The following is a 25,199-nucleotide window of genomic DNA, read 5'->3' on the forward strand; positions in this document are numbered from 1 at the left end:
CTCCGGGAGATGGTGAGGAGGGTCCTGCCTCTCGCCCCTCCGCTGCCCTCCGCGCACACCCGTCCCTCCCCGGTATGGGCAGAGAGGGCCGCGCCCTACACAAACATGGCGGCGCGAGCACGACGGTGGCCGGCAGGGGCCGCTCCACGGTGTGACAGCCCCGGGAACGGCGGGGCCGGGCGGCGTGCCCTGCTCAAAGATGGCCGCCGGCGGCTTCGGCGTGCGCGGAGGTGGGAGGTGAGGGGCGGCCGGGCCGGGCTGCGGGAAGATGGCAGAGAGCGAGCGGCGGGCAGGTGAGCGGCGGCCGGGGGGTTCTGGGGACTGTGGGCTGCGCTCGGTGCCTCTCAGGGCCGTGCTCGGGGCCGGGGAGCGCCGGTACAGGGCCCACGCTCCGGGGGTGCCGGGCCGAGGGCGCCGGGCCCGGGTTGCGGGGAGCGGCGGCAGCAGCGCCCGGCCCGGGGAGGGGGAGGAAGGGGGCAATTTACTGAGCTTGTGAAGGACCTGGGGCCCCGAGTCTTGGCACCACCCCAGGGCGAGGTTGGTGGTCGGGACTGAGGCTCTGGATCGGGGAACCCTGTGACCCCAGCCCGGATTTGTGGCTGGTTCTCTTTGAGTCCCGCTCCTCGCACCGTGACACGAGCCTGGCAGTGCCTCCTCTGCCCAGCCTGCTGCTCGTCATAAAGCTGTGCTCCATCATACCGGGAGGCTTGGACTCCTATGTACTCATCCCAGAATACTGTAACCCCTGCAGCCTCACTGTTTCCTTTCTTGAGTATTCCTGGTCTCCTCACCGAGAGGAATTGCACAAAGTGTGTGTCAGAAGCAGTGATGGCCGAGAAACAAACACAAAGAGATGAAAGCAGTTCTGTTAGTGGCAAACACCCAGATCAGAACACTGGCCTGGGATTTATGTGTCACCTGTGCTGATGGGCACATCAATGTTTGCCTTTTCACTTCACTGCTTGGGAGGTTTTCATTGTCTTCATGTTATAAACTCTTAAAAGCAGAGCTCCATTGCTGTGGTGCCAGTCGCTGTGAGTTGTGTGCTGAATTTTCAGAAGAGAGACACACGTGTCTTTAATTTAAATTCATCACATGTTGTTCCTCTCGTCCTCCTACCTGGAAGTTTTGCTGTAACTTCTGCAGGAATGAACCAAACATTGCAACATTCAGGGCAGGAGATGAGGCTGAATTTGTTCTGTACATGGGGAATATGAAAGGCAGAGAAGTCCAATGACTGTCAAAGGTTGTATGACAAATCTACAGTGGACTCTGTGTGCTTCCTGGGACTTTGGATCCCTTTGAATCAGATCTGCCTGCTAGAGAGCATTGTGGAAAAGGCTGCTGATGGTTCTGGGTGGAGTTTTCTATGTAAATGCAGCTGATGATATTTTAAGGAGTTGGAGTTTGGTGGTTTGTTAGGGAGACAGTGCCTGAACTGGCTGGGTTGAGGACAGCAGTTGCTGGAGTGTGTCAGGACAGCTGGTGCTGCATAAATGCCTGCAGATTTTCTGGGTTTAAAAAGGTGAACTGAGTGACTCTGACAGAATTCATAAATTGACATTAGTGCCCAGGTTCTTTGACAGTGCTCTCTGCACTGCCTCTTCCTATTGAAAGTTGCACTTAGAGAAGCATACTACAAATTACTTTAAATCTCTGGGAACTTTTCTGGTTCTGCAGGTTGGGCTCTGGGCTCGGATACTGGGGAAAAGATCCCCTCTAATTCATTAGCAACTCCTGTTTGCATTAAATATTACATCCTAGGCTTTGAAATGAAACAATGTTCACAGATTCCACCTGGAAGAGGCTGTGCCCATCATCCCCCAAGTCCTGGTGCTGCCTGGACCAGAGCTGTGGCTCTGGGCTGCATTTATTGCACTGCTCCAGCTTGTCCATGCAGGAATTATCCTTTTAGAGGAATGAAGGTCAGGCTTAACACTTAGAAACAAGGCAGAGTTAGTTTGTAGGAGAGCTCAGTGCTTCAGCATGACCTGAGGCTTGGCTGCACTAGACAGAAATAATTAAACTGGCTGGATGTTGCTTTTATCTCCTGCACTAGTCTCTCCGTGAATGGGAAATGCATCTTTAACAATGAAAACAGACATAATGCTTCTGTCTGAAGGCTTGCAGTGTCCTTAGGAGGATGTTGGTGAGGAGGACTTGGAGAGATTACAGCCCAGCTGGGACAGATTTGTGTGCTTTATATCTCCTGAGAAATAAAGCTCATTTCTAAGTGAGAAAAATAGAGGATTTCTCCTTCCCCAGTGCCTCTGTTTTATGTCTTTTTTTGTATCTCCCAGGCACCTCTGAGGAGGTGGCTCCTCCTGTCCAGCAATGCTTCATGGTCCCCAAAAAGGAGATAAATGTGGTTTCTGACATGGCCAAGTGGAAACGATCTCAGGTATGGCTCTGGGGACAGGGAGTGCTGGAAAATGCTGCTGATCTTTTGGTGGCAGCCAGGTCTGGTCTGGAAGTAAAGGAGGCTTGGGCAGAGAATGGGCAATAATTGAACTTGTGTTTTAAAGAAGACTTGGTGCTTGTTTGTAGGAAAATTACTTGGCAGTAGTGATTACTGCTTCCTCCCAGCAAGCTGGATGAGAAGCTGGTGACTTTCATCTTTACTGGCCTGTGCTTTATAACCAAACTGGATTTACCCAGCCCTGTTTGAGCTCACCTTAAACATGGCTCTGCTGCCTGGCCCTGGTAGCACCAGCCTGGGTTGGTTCCTTCCCACTGTGCTGCTCTGGAAAGGACTCTGGAGCTGAGCCCTTCAATTTCCTGGATAATTTTTGTTTACAGCCTGTGTGGAGCTGGTGGAACGAGCAGGTTCTGCCCTCTCTGCCTTTGAGGGATTGGGGTGTTGGCCCAGACTTGTCCCACCTCTTAGGGGCAAATTCTTGCTTGATGACTGATGAGAGATGTCTTGAGGGAAACTGAGGTTATGGCCAGGTGTCAGACAAACCTCTGGGTGCAGCTTCCAGTTTCAGTCTCCTGGGTTTAAGGACTTGCTCCTGGTCAGGATTCTGAGGCAGGGAGGGAGAAGTGGCAGTGTGCTGCTGCTGAGCTGCACTGGAGATGGTGCTTCCAAAGCAGCAAATCTAAAGAGAGAGGGAATGAGGAGCCTGGGCTGTCTCCCAATTCCCTTTAGTGAGCACAGAGCAAGAGTTTTGGGGCAAAGGGAAGCTAAAGCACAGGTCTGGGAGGAGCAGAACACAATGCCTGGGCACAGCTGAGACTCTGCAGAACTGAGGAGTTTGAATTTGACCTGATGAGAACTGAGGGAATGATTTTGGGGTCAGTGTGAGAATTTTTAGGATTTTCCTTCCTGTAATTTTTGCAGTGTTGCAGTCACCACCTGCCTACTGCTTCTGGGGCTGCCAAAAAGAGCAGCAATTTCACAGCAAGCCCTGCACCCCCGGGTGTCTCCAAGGAGGCAGTGCTGTGTGTTGGGAGAGGTTCCCTTGGGGTGCAGGATGCTCCTGTGCTGTGCTTTGTGCTCTGACAGACCCTGGGCTCTCCCTAAAGCTCTGCCCTCTTGCTGTTTTCACAGGCATATGCAGACTACATGGGCTTCATCCTCACTCTGAATGAAGGTGTCAGGGGCAAGAAGCTGACCTGTGAATACAAAATTTCAGAGGTAGGACAAGAGTTTGGATCCCCTTGTTACTTTTTTCCTGCCTTTTTTCACTTTTTTTTTTTTTTTTTTTTTGGCTTTACAGTGAGTGTTTCCTGGATGAGGAATGAATTAGTAACTTCTCTGGGAGCCAATGGAGATTGAATATGGTTGGGCTGTGGTTGGGGATGCAAATATCAGGGTGCCATCCTCCCCTCTGGATGTGCTTGGTGGATGGGAAATTGAGCAAGTGGGCAGAAGCAGAGGTGATGCTTTGAAGATGTGATAGTCTCTCCTGGGTGCAGGCAAAAGGCTGGGATGTCTGTGCCATTCCTGCCCCCCCAAGTGGTTTTTCTGTACAAAAACCCATGGGCAAAAACTTCTTCTCAAACCACTTCTCTCCCTGTCCCTGCTCAGACTGTGTTAATTGCACCCATGTCCTCAGCCCAGGCTGTAGCTGAGTTGTGCAAGCTCTGGTTGGACAGCTGTGACCTCAAGGTGTGTCACCTGCCTTGCCCAGGGTCCTGCTGAAGGTCCTGGGGTCTGCAGAGCTCTCAGGGCTGCTGGGCTGGGCTGGGAGGTTTAACCTGTGGGGCAGGATCTCCCCTTCCAAGGTGTTAAGCAGAAAGCACCTGGTTTCCCTTTGCATGAAAGTGGCTGTCACTTGTCCCTGCCTGCTGCCAGAGCCAATTTTAGTGGCTGTTCACCTTCTCAGGGCCCGAGGGAAAGGGCAGGCACCCTCAATGGTGTCACTGCTGCCCTGAGGGCTCTCTGGGTGCTGCCAATCCCCAGAGCACACATTGGCCACCAGCTTTGCTTCTTTGCTGCACACTGAATCCCCTCCCTTGGTCTGTGCTGCAATGAGGAGATTCTTGGAGACATTTTTACTGATCAGGGCTGTGCAAGAAAGCTGAGAGCGATGCATAAAGATCTAAGCAAAATGGGAGCAGACTGGGCCCTGTGTTTATAGCTTCATTCTGGTGTGGGAAGGCAGCTGATGGTGGTGTTTAATCCAGTCTGCATGTTTGAAGTACTGTGTTGAGTCCAGCCTTCCCTTCCAGGAGCCAGTGTGAATGAGAAACTCCCCTGTAGTTCATGGAGGGGATCAGGGATAATGAGTCTCTCCCTAACAGGCTTTGTGCCCCTCTTTTGTTCCTTCAATTAAGTAGAAACTGCTGTCAAATGCTGCTCTTGCTTTCTGCTGTTTGCATTTCACCTTTGAGTTTTGTCTTTGTCATGATCTAGCTTGTTCCCAACCATTCACAGAGCACTTCTAGGGAAACAAAGCATTAAAAATGAACAAAACAAAGGGGTGGGGGGGGGGGAACCCAACCCTCTTCACAAGCCCTTTGAGCTGTCAGGAAAAGCTGTCCCAGGGCTGTGTCTGCAGAAGAGCCCTCTTGGAGTGAATGTTTTCCATCCACGGTCCCAGTCCAAGTAACAAACAAGAGACACAATCCCAGCTGCTTGGGAAGTGGCAGGGAGCAAATCTCATTCCCTGCACACTGAGGAGAGCAGGAGCCTGAGACTTGAGGCACAGGTGGAGCATTCCCAGGGTTGTCTTGTTGATGAGGTTGCTTGTTCACACAGGCTCCTTTGTAGATCAAACTGCTTATCTGTGCTTTTAAAGGCTCAGCCCCTCGTGGCCTCTTCTTGCATCTCTGCTCAGCTTTCTTCTCTTTTGCTGTACCTGCTACCAATGTGCTTTTGTGCCATCCCATCTTCCTCCCTGATCAAATGCCAGGGACACCTTCCTTTGGCAAATGACCTCCTGAAATCCTTCCTGCTGAATGCATATCCACTCTGTGACTTACTGCTACTGCTTTGCCATGGAAGTATGGTGTGCTCTGCTTTGAAAGAGGCAGCTTAGTGGCTTCCAAAGTGTGTGTTGATACCAACCTTTCTGCTGGATCCTGTGGGGGCTGAGGCCCCTTGGAGACTTGCTGAGCCTGCTCTGCTCCTACTGACACATTGTGTGGAGCTGTCCAGGGTTTGCTGCAGGCATCTGACAGGCACTGATAGCAGGCTCTGGCACAGACACTGTGTCTGGCACAAGGTTGTGTGAGTGATAGGCTGTGACCTGCCTTCCCCTCCTGGAGGGAGTGCTTTCCACGTGGGGATCCATCAGCAGCTTGCTGGGGCTGCAGCCTTGGATCAGAGGTGCAGTGCAGTGAGGAGGACGAGGTTAATTTTTGCCATGCAAGGAGCAGATCTTCCTGTCAAACAGCCCAGTGCACTGGGGGAAACTGGTCGGTCTTGTGGCTTGCTCTGCTTCCAGGAAGGAAGTGGGGGAAGCAGCAAAGGCTCTGATTTTATCAGCTCCCCATTCTGACAGGGCCTGAGGAGCCCAGAGGGGGAGAGTTGGTCGCCACAGGCAGCTTTGGCTGCCGTGATGCCTCCTCAGCACCTCTGTCTGCCTGGCCCCTGCTCTTGAGAGCTGCTGACAGGTCCATGCTCTGTAGGAAGCCCTGTGGTTTGCCTTTGGGACTGGTGGCAGACTCAGGGTCAAGGAGATGCAAAATCAGCACAACGAGAAGAGCAAGGAGAGCAGGGGGGAGGCTGCCCTTGCTTTGATCACTGAAAAGGTAAAGCAAAAATAGAGCTTAAAAACCCAGCCAGGCAAAACAGGCTGCAGTGGTGCTGATGGCTGTGTTCCCATAAGCTCCTTTCTCCCCCACAGGGGTCAGCCCTGGATGTACAGGCTTCCTCTGCTGGACAATGGGAAGCTGCTTCTTTTAGTTACCCCCTTTTCAAAGGGCCTTGAGCCCAAAATGAGCCACAGCTCTTTAATTATTTATTGATGTGGCTGAGCCAGCAGCTGGGTCCTGCTCTCCCGTGTTCAGTGGGGCTGGGCTTTTAATCCCTTTAAAGGCAGCGAGTGGGGAAGGGGAGGTTGGGCTCTCTGCTCCCCGGGGAGGGAGCTGGTCCATGCCAGCCATTTATCCAGGCAGCACCGAGTGCTCGTGGAGGGGTTTGAAATACGGTGGCTGCTCATAATGAGCTGCTGGTGCTGGCGGATAAATCACCAGCACGATTTAATTATTTAATGCAACCCAGTGCTGGGGATGCTGCTGCTTAATTGGAGGGGAATGCAATAGCCAGGAAGGAGTAGGGCTGAGTCCAAACATGGCCCAGTGCAGGGGGAATGTGTTTGATTCCTACAGTGTTTTGGGAGCAGGGAGCTGATGCAGAGGGGGCTTTGGTCCACATGAATGTGGGGCACTGGTCTGTTAGTGCCTTCAGGGGCACCCAGAGCTTTAGGCTGTCTTGTCCCTTTTTCGTGTTCTCAGTGTGCTCAGGTCTTGTCCCAGTCTCTGGTCTGGCTCAGTGGCCAAATGTTGAAGTCCTGGGGTGGGAGGATCCCACCATGTCCTTGGGGTGGCACCTCAGGAGTCACTGTCTGTGGAGGCCTGTGTCTGCCACGAGACCCTTCCCCCCAGGAGTGACCTGCAGCTGGTTCAGTGGCAGCACAGCTCTGCCATGCCTGGCTCTGCCCACCCCCTCTGAGTGGCACTTCAAGGGCTGCAAACTTGCTGGGCTCTGCTGTTTCCTTGTCCTCCCGACAGCAGCGTGAAGAATTGAACCACAACCCAGGAGACCAGGCAGCTTCACGCGGTCGATGCCTCCAGCAAAGTCAAAGCAGCCGCCGCTCCTGCTGTCCTCTTTGTCCCCTTGAAGGAGGAATCCCCTCTCGAGACAGAGGAGCCTACATTGCCCGGGGGCTGGCCAGCTGCTGTGGCGGCTGATGGCTCTCCAGCTGCTTGGAGTCAGGCAGGGAGAATCCCAGAGCCTCTGGCAGGCTTGACCAGTTGTCAGCAGAGCCTGCTGAAACTGTCTGGAGCTGTTAAAAGTGCTGCCTGTGGTGTTGCCTCTTGGTATGGGGAGTGTAGCTGTTCTCCAGCCATTTGGGCCAGGCAGGGAGATGGTGTGCATTGGCCAGCTCTGGTCTGACAGCACAGCTGGAGACATTGTGCTGTGCCATCTGCTGCACCTCTTTTCCTTCCACATGGGTCCCTCACTTCCAGCACTGGTTGTGAGAAACATGGCTGTGGTCTTGCTGTTGTTGCTGTCTTCCCTTCAGCTTTGTGTTTGAATTGAGACATTTCTCTGAGAGCTTCTCATTCCTGTTCTGATGGGAGCACTGGTGGGCTAACCAGGCTGCCTCCTCCCCTGGGTAGGTTGTATTTGCCACATGCAGTGGGTGTCCCTGGGCTGGAGCTGCCTGGTGGTAGGAATTTGAGGCAACAGGATTCGTGCTGACAAGGTTGACTTGCTGTACAAATGTGTCGTGGTTTAACAGCATCAGCTGCTAATCCTGGCTCCTAAGAGACTTCAGGACAATTATTAGAGCCTTGAGAAGGGCCTTTAAATCATATCATCAGCCAGTGGTGAGGATGCATGGCACCGTATATGTGCTGTTCTTTATCCTATGGGGAATGCAGGACTCTTCAGATGTTGAGCCTGAGTTATTGTGCTGAAGGTCCCTTCCCTGCCTCTGAGTCTTGTTCTGCAGCTCTTCTCCAAGAGATTTTGCAGCACAGTGCTGTTACAGCTCATGGAAGACTGTGTGGGTGACTGAGGAGTCAGCCTCAGGCTGGGCTTTGTACTGGGCTGCTCCCCTGCAGGGAAAAATGGTTTTTCTGTCCCCTCTGCATTTTGAGGAGGATTGGTGCAGCCCATTTCCACGTGCCTCTCTTGGGAACCATGGTGTGGGCTTTAATGACTCCCATCAAGGGGAGAGATGTCACAGACTATGGGGCTGCTCTGTTTTATGTCCCTGTGACCCCTCACCCTCTTGCTCTCTGTAGCCCATTGAAAAGCTGGTGGCTCTGCTGAACACCCTCGACAGATGGATCGATGAAACCCCGCCCGTGGATCAACCTTCTCGCTTTGGGAACAAAGCCTTCAGGACCTGGTATGCCAAACTGGACCAGGTGAGCATGTCTGTGCTGTGTGGTGTTACCTGCAGCTCCCAGAGAGGGCAGTGTGCCCAGCAGGGTGGGAGGATGGCTCTATCACTGTGTGGCAGCCAAGCAGCTCACAGAGGGATTGCTCAGATAAGCCTTGAAGGATCCACCCCTTGATACACATCACTTACCATAGACTTGGTGCTGTTTTTCCTCCTGTGAGAGCATATGGGCCATGTAAATGCTCTTGGCTGGGTCTCCAAGTTCTGGGTGAGTCACAAGGGCTGTCCAAACCCAAGGAATTCCTTTGCTTTGTAATTGCCCACTGTGTCATAAAATGAGACAAAGATCAAGGAAAACTGCTCGAATTCCTTCAGCTCAGAGCGCTTGCCCTGCACCAAGCTCTGGAGGCAGCACAGCCCCAGTCCCAACAGCAGTGGCCTTGCAGCTGCTCTGCTGCTCTAGTGGTGCTTTTGTCCTGGAGATGGCTCACTGGGTAACTGGTTCAATGTGCTTGGGTGATGAGGCTTTTCTGTCCTACAGAATGTGTGTGGCCTGAATAGGTCTCAGGACAAGCTCTCCCTGACTTTTTGCATCTCTGGAGATGACTCCTCCAACAGGAGAATTTGTTCCTCCCTCATGCTACCTTCAGGCATTGCAGAGCACCATTGCAGCTCTCATGCTGTGACAGCATCTGAGCACAGGGTGCCTTGTTCCTGGGAGCTGTGACAGATCTGTGCTCATCGAGGGGAGTCTTTTGTGTCTTTCAGGAGGCAGAAAAGTTGGTGTCAGCAGTGATTCCCAAGCATTTGGCTGATGCTGCCCCAGAAGTGGCCGTGTACCTGAAGGAATCTGTGGGGAACTCCACCCGCATTGACTATGGCACAGGTACCTGGGCTTGCACCCTGGCCAGGGCTGGGTTTGTCAGGAAGGGACCTTTGGAATTGGGTGTTGTATTTATTTAAATACATTATTGCCACTATTTGTAGGGCCAGCTTGAAATGAACACCTTCTTTTTAGGGCCCCCTCACCCCTCTGCCCCGTGTGGGCTGTGACTGAGAGCTGGAGCTGTGCCACCCTTTCAAGGAGATGGGAACCAGGCTGTTCTGGGATGAGCTGTAGGACATGCTTCACTGCATGCAGCAGTCCTGCAGCAGACAGTTTGAAGGGATAAAATATACTAGCTTGAATTGGAACTAGAGTGAGAACCTTGTTCATGTTCAGTAGGAGGTGTCCCTAGAGGGACATCATAATGGTCTGATGGTCCCTAGAAGGGAATCACTGCTTACAGAGGGACTTTGAAATCTGAAGTTAGAAGCAGATGAGGAGATACTGAATTGCTGGTGAAGTAAGCACACAGGCTTCAGTGAGAGCTAAATACATATTTGTCTGCATGCTCTGCTCCTCTCTGGAGGATAGCTGTGTGCTCACCAAAGGGCAGGAGAGCAGGATGAGTGCAAGGAAACATGGCTTTGGACTTGTGCAGGGAGAGGAAGAGGAGGCTGTGGGTAAAGGCTGAAGGATGGGAGGCTGTGCAGTGCTGGCTGCGGCTCACTGGCACCAGGGGGAGATGTTGTCCTTGGAAAGGCTGGATGGGGTTTGGTCAGCTCAGAGAAGGAAATTCGGCCTCTCCTCCAAAGCCGTGTGTCCCAAGCCGGGGGCCCGTGTCCCAGCTCACAGTGTCCAGACCATGGGTGCATTTTGTTCCTACACTGGGAGCTGCACCTGTCCGTAGTGTGGAACTGCTCATCTTGTACTCTCCCTTCTTCCATGGCCCTTCCCACTAAAAGGCATTTCTGGGTTTGCTGGTTGTTTCTTTTCCTTGCTGTTAGCTGGAGGGCCAAGCTGCAGAGGCTTAGCCTGAGATCCCAGTTCCTTCTGGGACAGACTGTTCCTGGCAGTGTTGTGGGATCTGCATCCTTCCAACACTGAGATATTTTTGTAGCAGGAGGAAATCTGTTTGCTTGCAGATGTGAGGTTCTGTTGCATCCTCCAAGCAGATGACTCTGCAGTGCTCCACTTCCCTTGCTGTGCCAAGCTCCTGGGAAAGTCCCTGCCTTGCTCCCAGCATGCCCAGTTGGAGCTGTTTTCCCTTAAGAACTTCTTTTCTCTAAGTTAATGATCACCTTATGAATGTCTAGATGGTATAATTTGGGTGGGTGCTGCAGGGAGATGAAATATTGTCAGCTTATGGCATTAACAGTGACAACAGGGTTGAGAGGGGACTGTGACTGCTGTGATTGTTGCAGAGCTGTTGTGGTGCCCACAGAAAGGTTGTCCTGGAGGCCAGAGACACCTGTGTCATGTCTCTTCTTGTCTTTTAACTCCAGGGCATGAAGCTGCATTTGCAGCCTTTCTGTGCTGCCTCTGCAAAATCGGTGTGCTCAGAGTGGATGACCAGATGGCCATTGTCTTCAAAGTGTTTAACAGGTGAGGTAATGGGAGGAGCTGGGCTGGAGTATTGGGCTGTTTGGGGGGAAGGGTAGAATGGGAAAGCTGAAGACAATTTTAGACAAAATTAGGAGCAGATGTACGTTTTAATGGACTGTACACTGACCCATTATAACTGTCTCAAAAAGAGGTGACGGCCCCTTGTCTTCAGAGGCAGAGTGTCCTTCTGGAAAGTTACTTTAGTGGAGCACAAGTTACTGAACTCTGTGGGTGAGGCTGTGCTTTGTGATAGCCAGGAATATCTGATCAGAGGATCTAACATCTCTTTAGGCATCAAAAATAAAAAATCTATGCAACTGGCAGGCCTCCACTGCTCCTCTAGATGTGTTTCCAGCTCAGGAAGTAGAGTTGGTAGTGATGAAACTGGTGGAATGGGTGTTTGGAGTCCAGAGATCTAATCCCAGCTGTATCACTGTTTGGTGGCATGGAAACAATTTCCTTCTATAGTATTTCCAACTTTAATTTTCCACCTGAAAAGTGGAAGTAGTGATTGCTGTAAGGTAGAAAACTCTGTGCTCTTTTGGAAGTTGGTGAAGGGATGTGAAGTGTCAATGTTTTCAAATAACAGTGGGGATGAGGAAGGATCTGCACAATGATAAGACTTTGCAGATAAAACAAACCCCTGCCACTGGATTTCTCTGTGCATTTGGTGTTAGGTACCATCAAGCTGCATTCTATGGCAAAAGAGTTGAATATATATTGTGAACTGTGCTGTGTGTGGGGGTCCTGCTTACAAGTGATAAATTGTGTCCTTTCCTCAACTGGTTTTTCTTGTCCTCACAAAAGTCAAAGGCAGAAGAAGGCCCTGCCTTAACCCTTCCTGTTCTCTTTGGTCTCAGGTACCTGGAAGTGATGCGAAAACTGCAGAAAACCTACAGGATGGAACCTGCTGGCAGCCAGGGTGTGTGGGGCTTGGATGACTTCCAGTTCCTGCCTTTCATATGGGGCAGTTCCCAGCTGATAGGTACTAATGAAAATCTTCTTGTGTCCTGGGTTACCCTCTGCCCAGTTTGTCTAGGTTGTAAAGATGATGGGACTTGGGGCTGACTTTTAAATTCAAATATGTCAGATTTGTGTATAGTACAGCAGGAGAGTTTCAGGCTTGGATTTTTTTTTTTTTACCTCAGCTATCCAATTAAAGCTGGTTGGGAGATGGAAAGCTTCCTTGTGTAGTACTTCTGTCTTTATTGCAATGACTGCAATGAAGCTTTTTAAAAGGAGAATCTTGGTTTTGGTGCTAAAAAATGCAGTTTCTGCTCTGTGGAGTTTTGTCCTGCAGAGGCACTGGAGTGGGAGATGAGATAGAAGGGAGCAACTCTGTGCTGCCTTTTAAAGAGAAGGTTGTGCTTCTGGGTGAGGGGCAGCACACCACCAGGTTGAACTTGGTCTCAGGGGGGATTACCATGCAGGTTACTTCCTGTTGTCTCTTTTTTTAGACCATCCCAGCCTGGAGCCTCGGCACTTTGTTGATGAGAAAGTGGTAAATGAAAACCATAAGGACTTCATGTTCCTGGAGTGCATCCTCTTCATTACAGAGGTGAGGAATGGAAGGTTTGTCCCACAGGGACATTCTCTTGACATTAGATACTTGGCTCTGGCAGTGTTTTTTTCTTCCTCCTTTGCCTGTTTGTTTGCTCTCATGGAACTGTGCAGATGAACCATTGTTGCATGGCAGAGGTGTTCTCCTTGAATGAGCTGAGACAGGGATGTTGAGAAGAAAGTGTAATTAAGCTGGATGGGCTGTGGATTGTAGTTGAAGGGAGCTGTAGCAAGTGCAAACAAATAACTTCGGATCATCACTTGGATCAGTCAGTGGGAGCTTATATGGAGAAGACTGATTCCTGTAGATACACTAGGAAGATGAAGGGGAAGCTGCAAAATGTCTGGGCTTGCCAAGATAACCTCCCTTCCCTGCAGCCCTTGGGTGATGCCTGGCAGCCTTAGGGCAGGCTCCCAAACCTCTGTGCTGCTCTGTCTCCTCCAGATTCTGCTAAAAGAGTTGCCCATGAAATTCCCCTTATTTGCAGCTGACCTAGAGCAGAGGTGGTGCAGAGATTCCCCAGCTGGCAGCACTCTCAGGGCTGTTTCTGCTCAGGCACTGCAGGGCCCTTTGGACAGGGGTGGGTGATGCTCTGCTCGTTGGCAGCCCTGGGCTGTTTCTCAGTGAGGGAGCTCATGGCTTGCTGCCTGCAGCATCAGTGCAGGATTTGGCTGTGTTTCTCCCAGTTCCCTCACTGCACAGTCTGGACAGGGAGAGCAGGAGCTACCCTCTCTGTTGTGGTGAGGGATTTCTTGTCTCTGGCAGGAGGAAGTTGATAGGATTAATTTTGAAGGACAGAGTGCAGTTCTTCCCTTTTGTTCTGTTCACTTTCCCCCTTCTCTGCCTCTCTAATTTAGTGATTAGATGGGAAAGGAGGTTACAGAATATGAACTTAGCCTTTCATGTAGGAAATCTTTATAGGAGCCTTTGGCCCAAACCCCAGGAGGTGCTGTGTCAAGTCCTGCTAAATCTGGTAGGGTTTGTTGGTACTCAGCACCTCACAGGGTTTAACCCTTAATGCCAAGATAAATCATACCATGGGTAATAAAGAGGTGCTGGTGGAAGAGATCAAGATGAGGACAGGAAACCAGGAGCCAAGATGGTCAAAGATTTATTTTAGTTTAGGCCTCTGTGATATCCAGGCAGTGCACTGACCTGTTAAAAAACATCCATCTCTTGAAACGTGTGTAGAAGATTCTGCAGCGCCCAGCTGACAGGTGATGTTTAAAATACTCAGCACAGTCCTGCTGCTTCAGGTCACTCTGCTTCTGCCTGCAGAAAGTCAGCTTTTTAGTAGGCTTTTCAAATAAGGGAATTGAGCTCCTTTTCTGCACATTCGTTGTGAATCATGGAATTCAGTGTTTTTTCCGAGATCCCCAGTGCCACCTGGTGGCAGGGAGCCCTCTTGGCCCTCCTGCCGCGGGCTGAAAGGGACAGCAGCAACCTGCATCACCAAATCCATGGAATATTCAGTGCATCTCCGTGCGGGTTACTGCTTCATTTTTATGAAGATTTTCCTTTTAAATCTTGGGGTTTTTGCCTCCCAAGCTCCCGGGAAGGCCGTGACTGCCACTAGGGGGGGCGAGGCAGCCTCAGTGCCCTCCAAATGTTTTCTCTCCAAAATCAACAACAAAACAAAATAGCAGGGGAAAAAGATAGAAGAGATTAAAGACTTCAATAAATGAATAATATTATTTTCTTCTGAGCTTGTAAGCTGGAAACAGCTCTCCTTTAAAGGTGTTAAACATGTAACAAACACCACAGCAGTTCCCATAGTGGGTCTTGCCGACATGAGAGCAGGTTTTGTTTCAGACTACAACTGAGGAAGGTTGTTTTCTGTCAACTGAGAGAATATTCTTTTGAGCAGATACTGTTCTCAGCCCCCAGGTGATGTTTCAGGAATATGAATATATGCTGTTGTGGTGTTTGCCAGGTGTGTGTTTAAACCTCAGGCTTTTAAAGCAGCAGCAAGATGATGTCCAGGCTGAACCCACCACGGCATCCTTCGTAGAGGAGTGCCCAGGCACGGCACTGAATTTTGCATGAGCTGACCTGATGTTGGGAAATCTGCAGGGTGGGTTTGGACCTGAACACATGGTTCTGGAACAGGGTGAGGTTTGCAGAGCTGGCTGGGACTCGACTTGTTCCCCTGCTGCTGCCTTTGCCTGCCAAAGGGGTGGGTGTGTGTGGTACCTGAAAGCGTGAGGATGAGGAGGGTTTGGGAGCATCCCTGTGGTGCCCGCCACACAGGGGCTGTAGAGGACAGTGATGTAGGGCTGCCTGTGGGTGTGCAGGGAGGGGAGCTGGGCACACCCCAGCTGTTGTGGGGGATCAGTGCACTTGCCCAGATGCTCCTCTGAGAGCTCAGGGCAGGCAGCAGGAATTTCAGCTTCAATCTGGCTTCTAAATTTGGGAAGGGAGGGCTCGGGTTTCTGCTGGAAGGGAAGGAGCTGACAGGAAAGCACGGCCTCAGCCGTCCCCCTCCCCCCTGCACTGACAGAGGAACCATTTACAAAAGGCCGATTCTCTTGGGAACCGAGAGGCAGGAACGCCACGTCTGTGAGTAATTTCCTGCTCAATATGGCTGCTCTGACTCACTCTGTTCCCCTGGGGTCACTGCGGGACTGCAGCGCTCGCCGCCTCTCGCTCTCCCCCCAGCTCTCCCTCTTCACCCTTTGTGGCTGGAAGGAGAAGATTTTTTTTGTTGTTCCCCTTCTCATCCCTCTTATTTTTCCCGCCCCAGCTTGAAACCATGGCCAAGCCATCCCTTGCTGGGTGTCTGGGTGAGGAGGGCCACAGTGGGCATGAGCTGGGACTGGCCAGCCGTGCCTGCCTCCTTCTCTCCCTGCCTTGGGAAGGGGAGAAGAGCACAGTGGTGGTGGCTGATGCCAGCTGTGCCCCTGTGAAGGGTGGTGATGCTGTGGGAAGGAAGGTTTGGAGTCAAAACCCAGGCAGCCAAAGCTCCTGTGTGGGGAGGGGAGGCTCTGATGGCTCAGAGCTCCCTGGCAGCCACTGCTTTGGGTGCAGAATCCTGGCCCTGGGTAATGCCGTGCTTTGTGTGTGTGCGCGTTTCATCTTGTGCCCACGAGGGAAGCGTGTGGCTGAGGGGACAGGGAGGGGCTCAGCTGTCATCCCCCAGCTCACAGGAACCTCTGAGGGGAAGTGGAGACGCACCTCTGCTCTCCCAGCACCAGGCAGAGCTGCAGACCCGCTCCTCCTGCTGCTCCATCCCCAAGGCCAGCGGGTTTGGAGCCCATCACCCTCCAAACAAGGAGGTTTAGGGTCCTCCCACTCTCTCCCTCTCTTTCTTTCTTCCTCTGCTGCAGGCTGGTGTCACACAGGCATTGCAGAAAGGCAGCAGCATTTTCCCAAAGCACATTGATTGGCCCTGCTTGCTTTTTCAGTGAGCAGAGAGGTTGTTTTGGAGGCGCTTTTCCCACCCTCTGTCCAGGCCTGTGCGTGCACAGAGGGAAGGGGTTAGCTGTTCGAGCCCCAGGTCGGGAATGAGAGTCCAAGAGATTCCTCTCTCCCCACGCTCCTCTCTAGCGTGAGCTTCGGCCTTGTGGTTTCTGATGTCATGGGAACTTCCCTCAGTCAGAGTGGCTGTGTTGTATTTCTTTCTCTCCCTGAGGGTCTGTTTTTGTTCATGGAGGAGAAGGAGAGGCAACCACCCAGGGAATCTACATGCAACTGCCCCTGATTGCAGCTTCCCTCCTGCCCTCCCTCCTCCAAACCCCTCGCCCTGGGAGGAGAAACAGCGGAGTATAAAAAAAAAAAAAAGAAAAAAAAATGTAAAGCATCTGCTGCAAGCCAGCAGCTCACAGCTCTGGAGCTAGTTTGGAGAGCATGTCCCCTCTGCTCCTGCTTCCCCCAGAGCCCTCCTCAGCTAGAGGCAGGTGTGGAGTGGGCTGTGGACACAGAGCTGCTGCCAACCTGCACTGCCCTCTGTATTCAGGGAAGGCAGCGATGGCTGTTGCTGCTGCTTGTTGTTGATCTGAATGGGGAATGAGTCATTTTCTTGGAAAGCCCAGCAGTGCTGCACTGGGAGGTTTCTGGGTAGAATAGGAACAGCGTTAAGCCAAGCTCTACTAGGGGGAAGAACGGGACTTATGTGGGGCTTTTTTAATACAGTCATTGAAAGGGAGGTGTGCAGAAGGAGGTCTGATTAGGAAAGCGTGGCAGGAAAAGGTTTAATTTTATCAGGGAAGGAGCAGAGCTGGATTGCCAGGGCTCCATGTGATGTGGCCACAGCGGGAGGGAGCAGGGAGGGAGGGAGGGAGGACGCAGTGAGGTGGCTGCTGCGTGGGTCACTGGGCTTGGTGGGAATGTTTGCTTGGAGAGAGTGTGAGCATGAGTCACTGCTGGTGCTCGAGCTTCCTGGCTGGCCCAGCTCCCTCAGCCCTGTGCTTGGGTCTCTTTCAGATGAAGACAGGCCCCTTTGCCGAGCACTCCAACCAGCTCTGGAACATCAGCGCCGTGCCCTCCTGGTCCAAGGTCAACCAGGGCCTCATCCGCATGTACAAGGCAGAGGTGAGTGCTGTGGGCAGGGGGAGGCTGCTCAGCCACACACCTGCTCTCCCACAGCACCCTGGGTCAGCTCCTGTGCTGCTCCAGGTGTGGGGACCCCATCACAGCCATTTGCTACTCCTTGCTGACTGTGGCTTGGGAGCCCTTGGCTGTTCAGGTGCTGCTGGCTTGAAGGAAGCTCCTGCCTCGTGTTTGCCCCAAAACCAATCCCAAAGTGGCTGTTCCTTGCAAACATGACTTTTGCCTTGTCTTGTCTGACCATAGTGCAAGTGCAGATTTCCAAATAAGGGCCAATGTCTTGACCCGCTTGTTCTTCTGGTCCGCCATTTTACCAGCTAGAAGAGACTTATTTTAAATTACCATCCCATGTTTCAGGAGCCCCAGAGCAGGCTGAATGCTTCCTACTGATTTACCCTTTCTACAAGCCTCATCCATGCCATGTGCCAGCCCAGTGAGACCACAGCCACCTCTCTGGTTTGGCCACCCTCCGCCCACCAGCTCTGCTGGCATTGCCCCAGGCTTTCCTGGTGAACCCTGACCTGCAGAACTGGGCAGTTTTGGCTCTCCCTTATCTTCCTTCCTGCTCAAGCTAACCCTGGGCTGGAGGAAGCAGGACAGGAACCTCTGGAGGGAATGTGTTGGCTGTGCAGGACTCACTGGCTGCACTAAAGCACTGGAAGAGCAGGGATGGTGGAACTCCCTGCTGGCACCGGGTGGGCGGGGACTGGTGGTGCCTGCAAGAATGAATCCCACACCCTGCAGTGCTGCTGGTGTCAGCCATGCCCCTGTTGGGAGCTGGGACACAGAGCTGTGCTCAGGCCCAGCGCACCAAGGGGTTAACTGTGCCTGAGGCTGCTCCCTCCCCCAGCCCTTCCTCTGCTGCACATCCTGTGTTTAGGTTCCAGGCCACATACCTCTCTAATCTGTGAGGTGTCACTCCCAGCCCCGCTGGCTCCTTCCGCCCCCAGCTCAGTTTTCCTCCCAGCCTCCAAAGAGGAGAAGTGGGGCTGGGGCCGAGCCCTGCCTGGCTGCTCAGAGAGGGGGCTGTCCCTGGGCTGCAGCTCCAGCACAGGGGCCAGAGGCACTGCCTGCTGGAAAACCCTGAGCTGGAGCCTAAGCTGTGAGAGCTGAGGGGGAGACCACAGCACTGTGAATGCCTTTAAAGTGAAACAGGAGTGTCCTAAGACTTAAAGCTTCAGTGTGGTCTGCTGCTGCCTCAACAGCCTTGCTGTGGTCCTTCCTTTCCTTTGGATCAGTTCTTTCACAAGCTGCGTGCTCCCCTGGCTCCCACATTGCCTGGGATGTTCATGTGCTCCTGCCTGGTGCCCCACATGCCCTGTGCCATGGTTGCTCCCACCTGTACGTGGCTGGAGGAACTCACTGTGCAGTGCACACATTCACTGATGTCTTGGAGCCAACATGTGCTGGCAGATCTACCTGTCCCCTGGCTGGAGAGAGCACTGGGATTCTTTAGAGACTGGGAGATTCTTCTTTGTTCACCCAAGACATGGTCTTTTCTCAAGGCCTTAGTCTGTTTTGATTAGCAGGTGACTTTCTGTGTGAAAATGCTGGATCCAGTACTGGTAGGTTTCTAGAAATATCTGAAATGTAGCTGTGTCAAGGGGAGAATGCAAAAGCTGCTAGGAAGGGTAATGGTACTAATTTAGGCTAAAGTGTAAAAAATGTTGAGTCAACTAAAGAGCTTTAAATTTAGTTTTTTTCCTCAGATAATGTTTGTAGGCCTTAAAGGACTAATCCTAAAAACATGATCCTTGTGCAATGTTGTCCTCTCTTGCCATGGCATGGAAGTTGTGTTCACCTGGATAGGCAGAGGAGAGGGGACACTCCTGCTCAGGGGTCCTTAGGGTTCTATCTACATCTATAATAGGTATATCAATAGATATATCTTTAGATGTAATCTGTTCTGGGGTGTTATCTACCCTGCTGTTGGCTCAGTCAGTTCCTCCCTGGCTTGGGGGATGACAGGGGTGTGGATGTGGACATGGCAGCATGGCTGGACAGAGCTTTCAGTGATGGTGTCCTTGGCCCTGCAGGTTACACCAACATTTGCAACTGGAGCATCTCTTAGACTGATTTTCTGGGAGTGACACAAGGTTGGGAGTCACTTAACCTTCATCCTTTGCAAACTGAATCCATCTGGGTGTCTCAGGCCAGGCACAAAGTCACTGCTGGAGACCTTGTCTCTTTTCTGCTGGCTCCTGGTGTATTTCTGCTCTCTGTGCAGCCTCCACCAGTGCAGTCTCTCTGCAGTCAGCCACTGCCAGCATTAGCAGAAGAGAAGTCAGCAGCACCCCTCAAGTACTGACATGGGTCTTTGTCCAGCTCAAGGCAGGCAGCTTCTGTGGCAGAGCCTGGGGCATGTGATGGCAAAGAGAGGGAAGGTTTGGGGTTGTGGAGTTGCTTTGTCTAACTGGCAAAGTGAGGGCAAGATTTCAGGTTTTATTTGTTTTCCCCTCCCTTCTCCCCTGCCCCTCTGATCACCCATTGCAATTGGATCAGGTGAAATCAGACACTCAGCTGGAGGCTCCAGCTCTGTAACTCACCTGGGGTGCCTGAGAAGTGCTGGGTGCTGGATGGTGCTGGCCAGGACTGGGACTGAGTGGGGGCAGCAGCAGAGGAGGGGGTCACTTGCTGGAAACAGACCAGGAGAAACCCCACTTGGTGGGAGTGGGGCAGCCCCCAGACCTAGCTCATCTAAAAAACACTCCAAAGGCTTTATCTCTTCTCTGTCTCCTCTGTGGGATGGCTTTAAACAGCTGACAGAGAGCTCAGGTGTGTCTGTGTGTCCAGGAGCTGTGGTCTGGATCCAGGCACCCCAGGGCAGATGAGCAGTAGACTGAAGACAATGTGTCTTCAACTCTGTGTGTTTATGAAATCCCAAATGTGTCTATTTATAATATAATGGGTGAAGGTGTTTGTTGAAAGTCCCTGGGCTTTTCTTATTCTCTCCATCAAAGGCAAGTGAAGAAGTTGACAGAATAGAGTGTGGTTAAAGCAGCAGCCTTGATGTTTTTCCCCTGAGCCTGCTTTTGAGTCTCCTGACCTTTCCTCCTCTGCAGTCAGTCAGGAAATACTTTCCATTGTAACTAATCTAGTCCCAGTTCCATCTTTAAAGGTTGGATTTGGTGCATGAATCCACTCCCCAGTTGAGTCCCAAGCAGACCTTCAGTGGGCTCAAGATGGTGGCAAGAAGAAATCAGCCTGAAATTGAGCAGGGTACAGTTGAATTGGGTACAGTTTCATCCACAGCTGATGCAAGGAAAGCCCTGTACAGCTGATAATTCAGTAAACTTGTGCTAGTCCTGAAAAGAGGAGGAGAAATTTCTTGCTCGTCTCTTCTTGTACTGGTGATGTGTTACATGGAATGGACACCCCTTCTTCCCACTGGTGGTAAAGTCTCTTCATCTGGAGCCCAAACCAGTCTGGTCTTCCATGGGACTCCTTGGAGCTAATTGGGCTGACATTTGGAGCTGTCAGCATCTCCAGTGTTCATTTCTCTCTACTCTTCCCTCATGCCCGTGTTACCCAGCCCTGCTTCCTCTGAGAGTTTCTCTAAGTGGTTGTGTGGAGAGACAGCAGCAGCTCTGAGCATTAGGAAGCTTTGAAGGTGACATGGCCTGATGCTCACAGGACTTACTTCTCCTTGCCATGGAGAGTTGTGGTTTTCTGCCTGGCTCTTATTCCCCTGGATGGATGCAGCCACGCTGTACTTTCACCACCTCCAAACTTGTTTGGCTCCACTGTGCTGGTGCTTGGAACCATTTGCCTGACCTCTGGCTCCAAAGGGATTGCTGTAGGCCTGGGCTTCTGGGCACTGATCCTCCTGCTTGCTCATGATGACAGCACGAGGGCAGGGTGCCTGTGCCTGAGTCCTGCCTTGGGGTGAGAGCTGTCTGCAGCACAGTTTCCTCTCCAGCCCCAGAGAACTGCAGCAAGTCCAGTTTGGCCCCGTGGAGAGCACAAGACTCCTTCCTGTGGAGAGTTGTAACCACATCATGGCTGAACACACTCTGCTGAGCTCTGTGTGATGGAGTGGAGCCTGCTCTGAGCCCTCCATGAGGTTTGGGCAGTCTGAGTCTGCAGTGACTCAAAAACAAGAGCTCTGACTGGCTCTGCCAGACAAGTGCTGGCAAACTCTGACGTTATTGACCACAATCCATGACCTTCCTGCTGTTGGCTGCTGAGTGGAAGGGGCTGTGCCCTTGCAGCCCTGCTCACCCTGTGCAGGGCCCTGGTGTAGCTGCAGGAAGCAGCTCTGAGCTGATCTGCTTTGTAGTGTAGTGGGTCTGTGTGACTGACCTGTGATCCATTACTCTTCAACGGGAGGTGGGAATTTCAGGGGTGAGGGGTTGTTAGAAATAGGATCATATCTTAAACTATGGCTGCAAAATCACTGGTGCTTGTCCATCAAAGACCTGAAAGTCTGGAATGCAGTTTGGGCAGTGCCTTGCAGCTGCAGAATGGTGCCTCAAACCCAGAGTATTGGCACTGGCCTGGAGGGGAGGGTCTCTCTGCCCCAGGGGATTCTGCAGTTCTCAGTGTTTGTAGGGTGAAACTCTTCAAAGACATCAGCTCGAGCAAGGAGAATGCTGAGGGAGAAAGCTGCTGACATAGACCTGCTGCTTCTGCTCATGCTCCAGGCCTCCCCATACTGAATTTCAGTAAGAAAATTACTCCTGCTGAAGGGAAGGGGATGGGATTATGAAGTGCTACTGGCCTGAGAAGCCTGACTGGAATGTGTGGGGGGAAACATGGGGCTGATCCTCTGCCTTTGTCTGAGCTGAGTGGCCCCGAACCCTGACCCTGCGGGCAGGATGTGGCTCAGGCTGTGTGTGTAAGGTGGAAACGTCTCCTGAATTCACCTCTCTTTATCTCTCCTGCTGCAGTGCCTGGAGAAGTTTCCTGTGATCCAGCACTTTAAGTTTGGCAGCCTGCTCCCCATCCAGCCTGTGACATCTTAAGGAGACCGCAGGAGGAGCCGAGGCAGCGGAGGCACAGCACGGCGCTCTTCCTCCTCCCCTCACCCCTCCTCACCACCCAGCCCATCCATTCCTGCACATCCTCATCGGCAACCACAGATCCAAAGCACAGGGATGGGACCTGGAGCAGCTCCTCCTGCACGTCCTCACCCTGGGGACATCTCGCCAGCGGCCGAGCCGGGGCCGCGCTGCTCTGCTCTGTCCCTGCCGGGAATGAGGATGGGCTTGAGCAGGGGCTGCCCTGCAGAAAAGGCCTCTGCTTGGCTTCCCAAGAGAAAGGGGTGTGGAGGGGAGGAAGGCACGTGTGTATGTGTTGGGCAGTGGTAACTGCAATTTCCCTTTTGAATTTCATTGGAGTTTCCTGTTGCTGTTTACTTTGGGAAACGGCTGCGTGGGGTGAGGTGTGAGCCTGTGCGTGTCTGTATCAGCCAGCTCTGCCTGCACTGGAGGTCTGAACTGGGGAAAGGGAGTTGTAGGGAGTGTCTGTGGGTTGTGGAAGCCCAGGATACCATCTCTCCCTTTTTCTGGGTAAGGAGAGCGCCCTCCCTCCACCTCTTCTGCAAGAGGCCTTCCTTTCTCACTAGCACCTCTTCTCTTGGGTGAAGCTGGGAACCTCCTGGCTGTGGGCATCTGAGCTGGCTCTGGAGCTGGAGACAAGGTCCTGGAGGGATCCAGCTCTGTGGGAACAGCTATGCAAAGACACTGCTCAGGCCCCCTCTGAACTGGCACAAACCCTGACACATTCACACACATCCATAACTGGGTCCAACCTGCCCTCTACAATCCCCTGCTTTGCTGCTCTGAGGCTGGGCTGGCCTCAGTGGCACAAGGTGACCGTGGTTGCTCCTGCTTGATCATAAATTGTAGTGGCACCCCCGTGGCAAAGGGATTTCCCCATGAAGCAGCTCTTTGAGGGGGACATCCCTGGAGCACAGGCAGCATGAGGGGACAGCATGCAGCTTCTCATGCATTCACATACTCATGCTGGAAACAAAAGCATAAATAGCCCAGGACAGCAGGTTATACCTGGAGAAAGCTCTTTCCCTTTGTCCTTCCCTGCTGGTGTTGCTGTGCTGGACCTCAGGCAGGGGAGCCACACTTGCAGTGCCACCAGCAGGAGTGTGTGTAAGACAGGTGCTGTGGATCCCACCAGCAGCATCACTGGAGGGCAGAAGGGGCTGGTGCTGTTTTTGAGATGAGCTGTCTGTCCACAGGTCGTGACCAAGCTGGTGCACAGCTTTGCAGCTGCAGTGGGGTTGTTTCTTCTTGGGGCTCCAGGCTGGGTATGGCAGGGACAGAGGTCTGGGTTGGGTTTGCTGGGGATCAGGAGCAGCAGGAATCCTTCCTCTGGCATTCCTGCAGACCATGAAGGGGCTGCCCCCAGCCAGGCTGCTCAGCTTTTGCTGCTGCACTGCTTTACTGCTGGGCTGGGAGGAGGAGAAGTGGTTGGGATTTTTTTCTCTTTTTATTATTATTTTTTCATTATTTTTAACAGACCTACTCACTCCCTCTTGTAAAGGTTCTTGCGGGCACTCAGGGGAAGGAGATTAAAAAAGAGTTAAGAGGTGGTGAAATGTCCACGGAGCTGAAGCAGAGCTTTCTGGCACTGTTGCTGTCCTGTCTGCTCCTGGCTTGGCCCTGGGCAGGAGGTGGGGGACAAGGAGCTTTTGACCTGCCTGAAACAACTATAAACTTCTATTTTAAATGAAAATGGAAGACTGGGGTTAAGTCTTGTTTTACTCCTAAATGGGATGTGTTTTGTCTTTGCTTTCAAATGGATCCACTCCTGGAATGTTGCTGGAGATCTGTGTGCTTGCTGGGACTTGATGAGTCCATCTTCAGTGGAGCAGAGACTCATGGTGCCTCCACCTGTGTCCCCTCACATTGCTGTATCTTTTGGCAGGTGTCCCCATACTTTAAATAACTGTGCAGCATCTAGCCAGCCATGGCAGGGCAAAAAGCCCCTGGTTTTCTCTGCCTGAGGGTCAGGAACGCATCTCTCTAGGTTGTCTTGTGGAAATGAGGCTTCCATGCAAAAGGATGGGTGGAAATTTTGACATGGATACATGGGAGGCACTCCAGGATGTGGAATACAGCACCGAAAAAGGGTGGAGAGGTGCTTCCTTCCCCTGCAGCTGCAGCATTGCTCCCTGGGACAGTGTCCCTGGGCTGGGGCCCGCGGAGGCGGTGGGAGGAGGCTCACGCGCGGCTTTGTGTTTGTTGCTTGCCCGAGTCTGCACATCTGTCCTGCTGGGGGTTTTGGGATGTCAAGCAGCTAATTCTCGTTTGAGTCCTCTCAGCCCGCTTGGGATGTGCCCCTGTCACGTGGCAGCCACTTGCTTTGCCTCCCTGCTGCTCCCAGTGACATCCCCCATGGGCTCAGCTCCTCTGCCCACGCACGTGGCAGCACCAGGGCTGCTCCGTGTCCAAAGCAGCACTTCCCACCTCCCCCTGTGTTGTAGGTTTAATTAAAGTTTCTGTGTTTTGCACTGGTGACTGTGTTGGTCTCTCTCAGGCTGGGTTTGCTCCTGCTTTGGGAGCAGAGCCAGTGAAGCCGATGGCTGGAGCCTTCAGCACAGGGAAGAGGCCCTGTGGAGGCACTTGCCGTGTCGGTGGTTGACCTCGTGCTTGCACTAAAATTGATTCTTTATTTAACTGCATGATCAAGTGCACCTGGTCTGTCTTTGTGTCCTTCCAAGGTGTCTTTCTGTTGTATTGTGTGGTTTATTTATTAACTTTTTTGCTGTGTCCACCCCCATCCCATCTGAAGTTTGGCAGGTAGGTGATGTGCAAAGCCTGATCCCAGGCCAGCAAATCTCTCGAAGATCAGAGACTCTTAAAACCAAAGGATGTTTGAGCCTTGTTGCTAAGGCAGGGTGAGAACTGGAACCTTTTCCTTCAGATGTTTTTACTGTCCTGCTGTAGGAGCTGACTCAGGACTTCCAGCATCAGTGTAGTTCAGCAGCTTTGTTGGACTTATAATAGACCTGGATTAAATTAAACCTAGACCTTCTCACAAGCGGTGGAAGGTAGCGTAGCTGTGCTTAGCAAATGCTCCTTTCCTTGTCTCTGGGTTACATCTTCTCCATCAACACAGGCCAACTGTGTGAGCTAAAAGTGGCAGCAGTGTGGAGGGGTGGCTGGTGAGCAGAAATGTCATC

General features: G+C 52.2%; 1 protein-coding gene across 1 annotated transcript; it reads left to right on the forward strand.

Moving 5' to 3' along the window:
* The first annotated feature begins 191 nt into the window (after positions 1 to 191).
* Positions 192 to 24,527, forward strand: PTPA (protein phosphatase 2 phosphatase activator). Its single transcript, XM_063174868.1, has 10 exons — positions 192 to 293; positions 2,301 to 2,401; positions 3,551 to 3,637; positions 8,422 to 8,547; positions 9,291 to 9,408; positions 10,851 to 10,950; positions 11,811 to 11,935; positions 12,408 to 12,508; positions 16,934 to 17,041; positions 21,946 to 24,527. The coding sequence occupies exons 1-10, from the start codon at positions 269 to 271 to the stop codon at positions 22,018 to 22,020; spliced, it is 966 nt and encodes a 321-aa protein (XP_063030938.1). The 5' UTR covers positions 192 to 268; the 3' UTR covers positions 22,021 to 24,527.
* The last annotated feature ends 672 nt before the right edge of the window (positions 24,528 to 25,199 follow it).

The sequence above is a fragment of the Melospiza melodia genome, chromosome 22 (assembly GCF_035770615.1).
Source record: "Melospiza melodia melodia isolate bMelMel2 chromosome 22, bMelMel2.pri, whole genome shotgun sequence".
Lineage (NCBI taxonomy): Eukaryota > Metazoa > Chordata > Aves > Passeriformes > Passerellidae > Melospiza > Melospiza melodia.

Excerpts from the sequence above, each read along its gene's own strand:
- PTPA (XM_063174868.1), top strand. The coding sequence starts at position 269 with ATGGCAGAGAGCGAGCGGCGGGCAG. Across the intron at positions 2,402-3,550 it reads CCAAGTGGAAACGATCTCAG|GCATATGCAGACTACATGGG; the intron begins GTATGGCTCTGG and ends CTGTTTTCACAG. Across the intron at positions 9,409-10,850 it reads CCGCATTGACTATGGCACAG|GGCATGAAGCTGCATTTGCA; the intron begins GTACCTGGGCTT and ends TTTTAACTCCAG.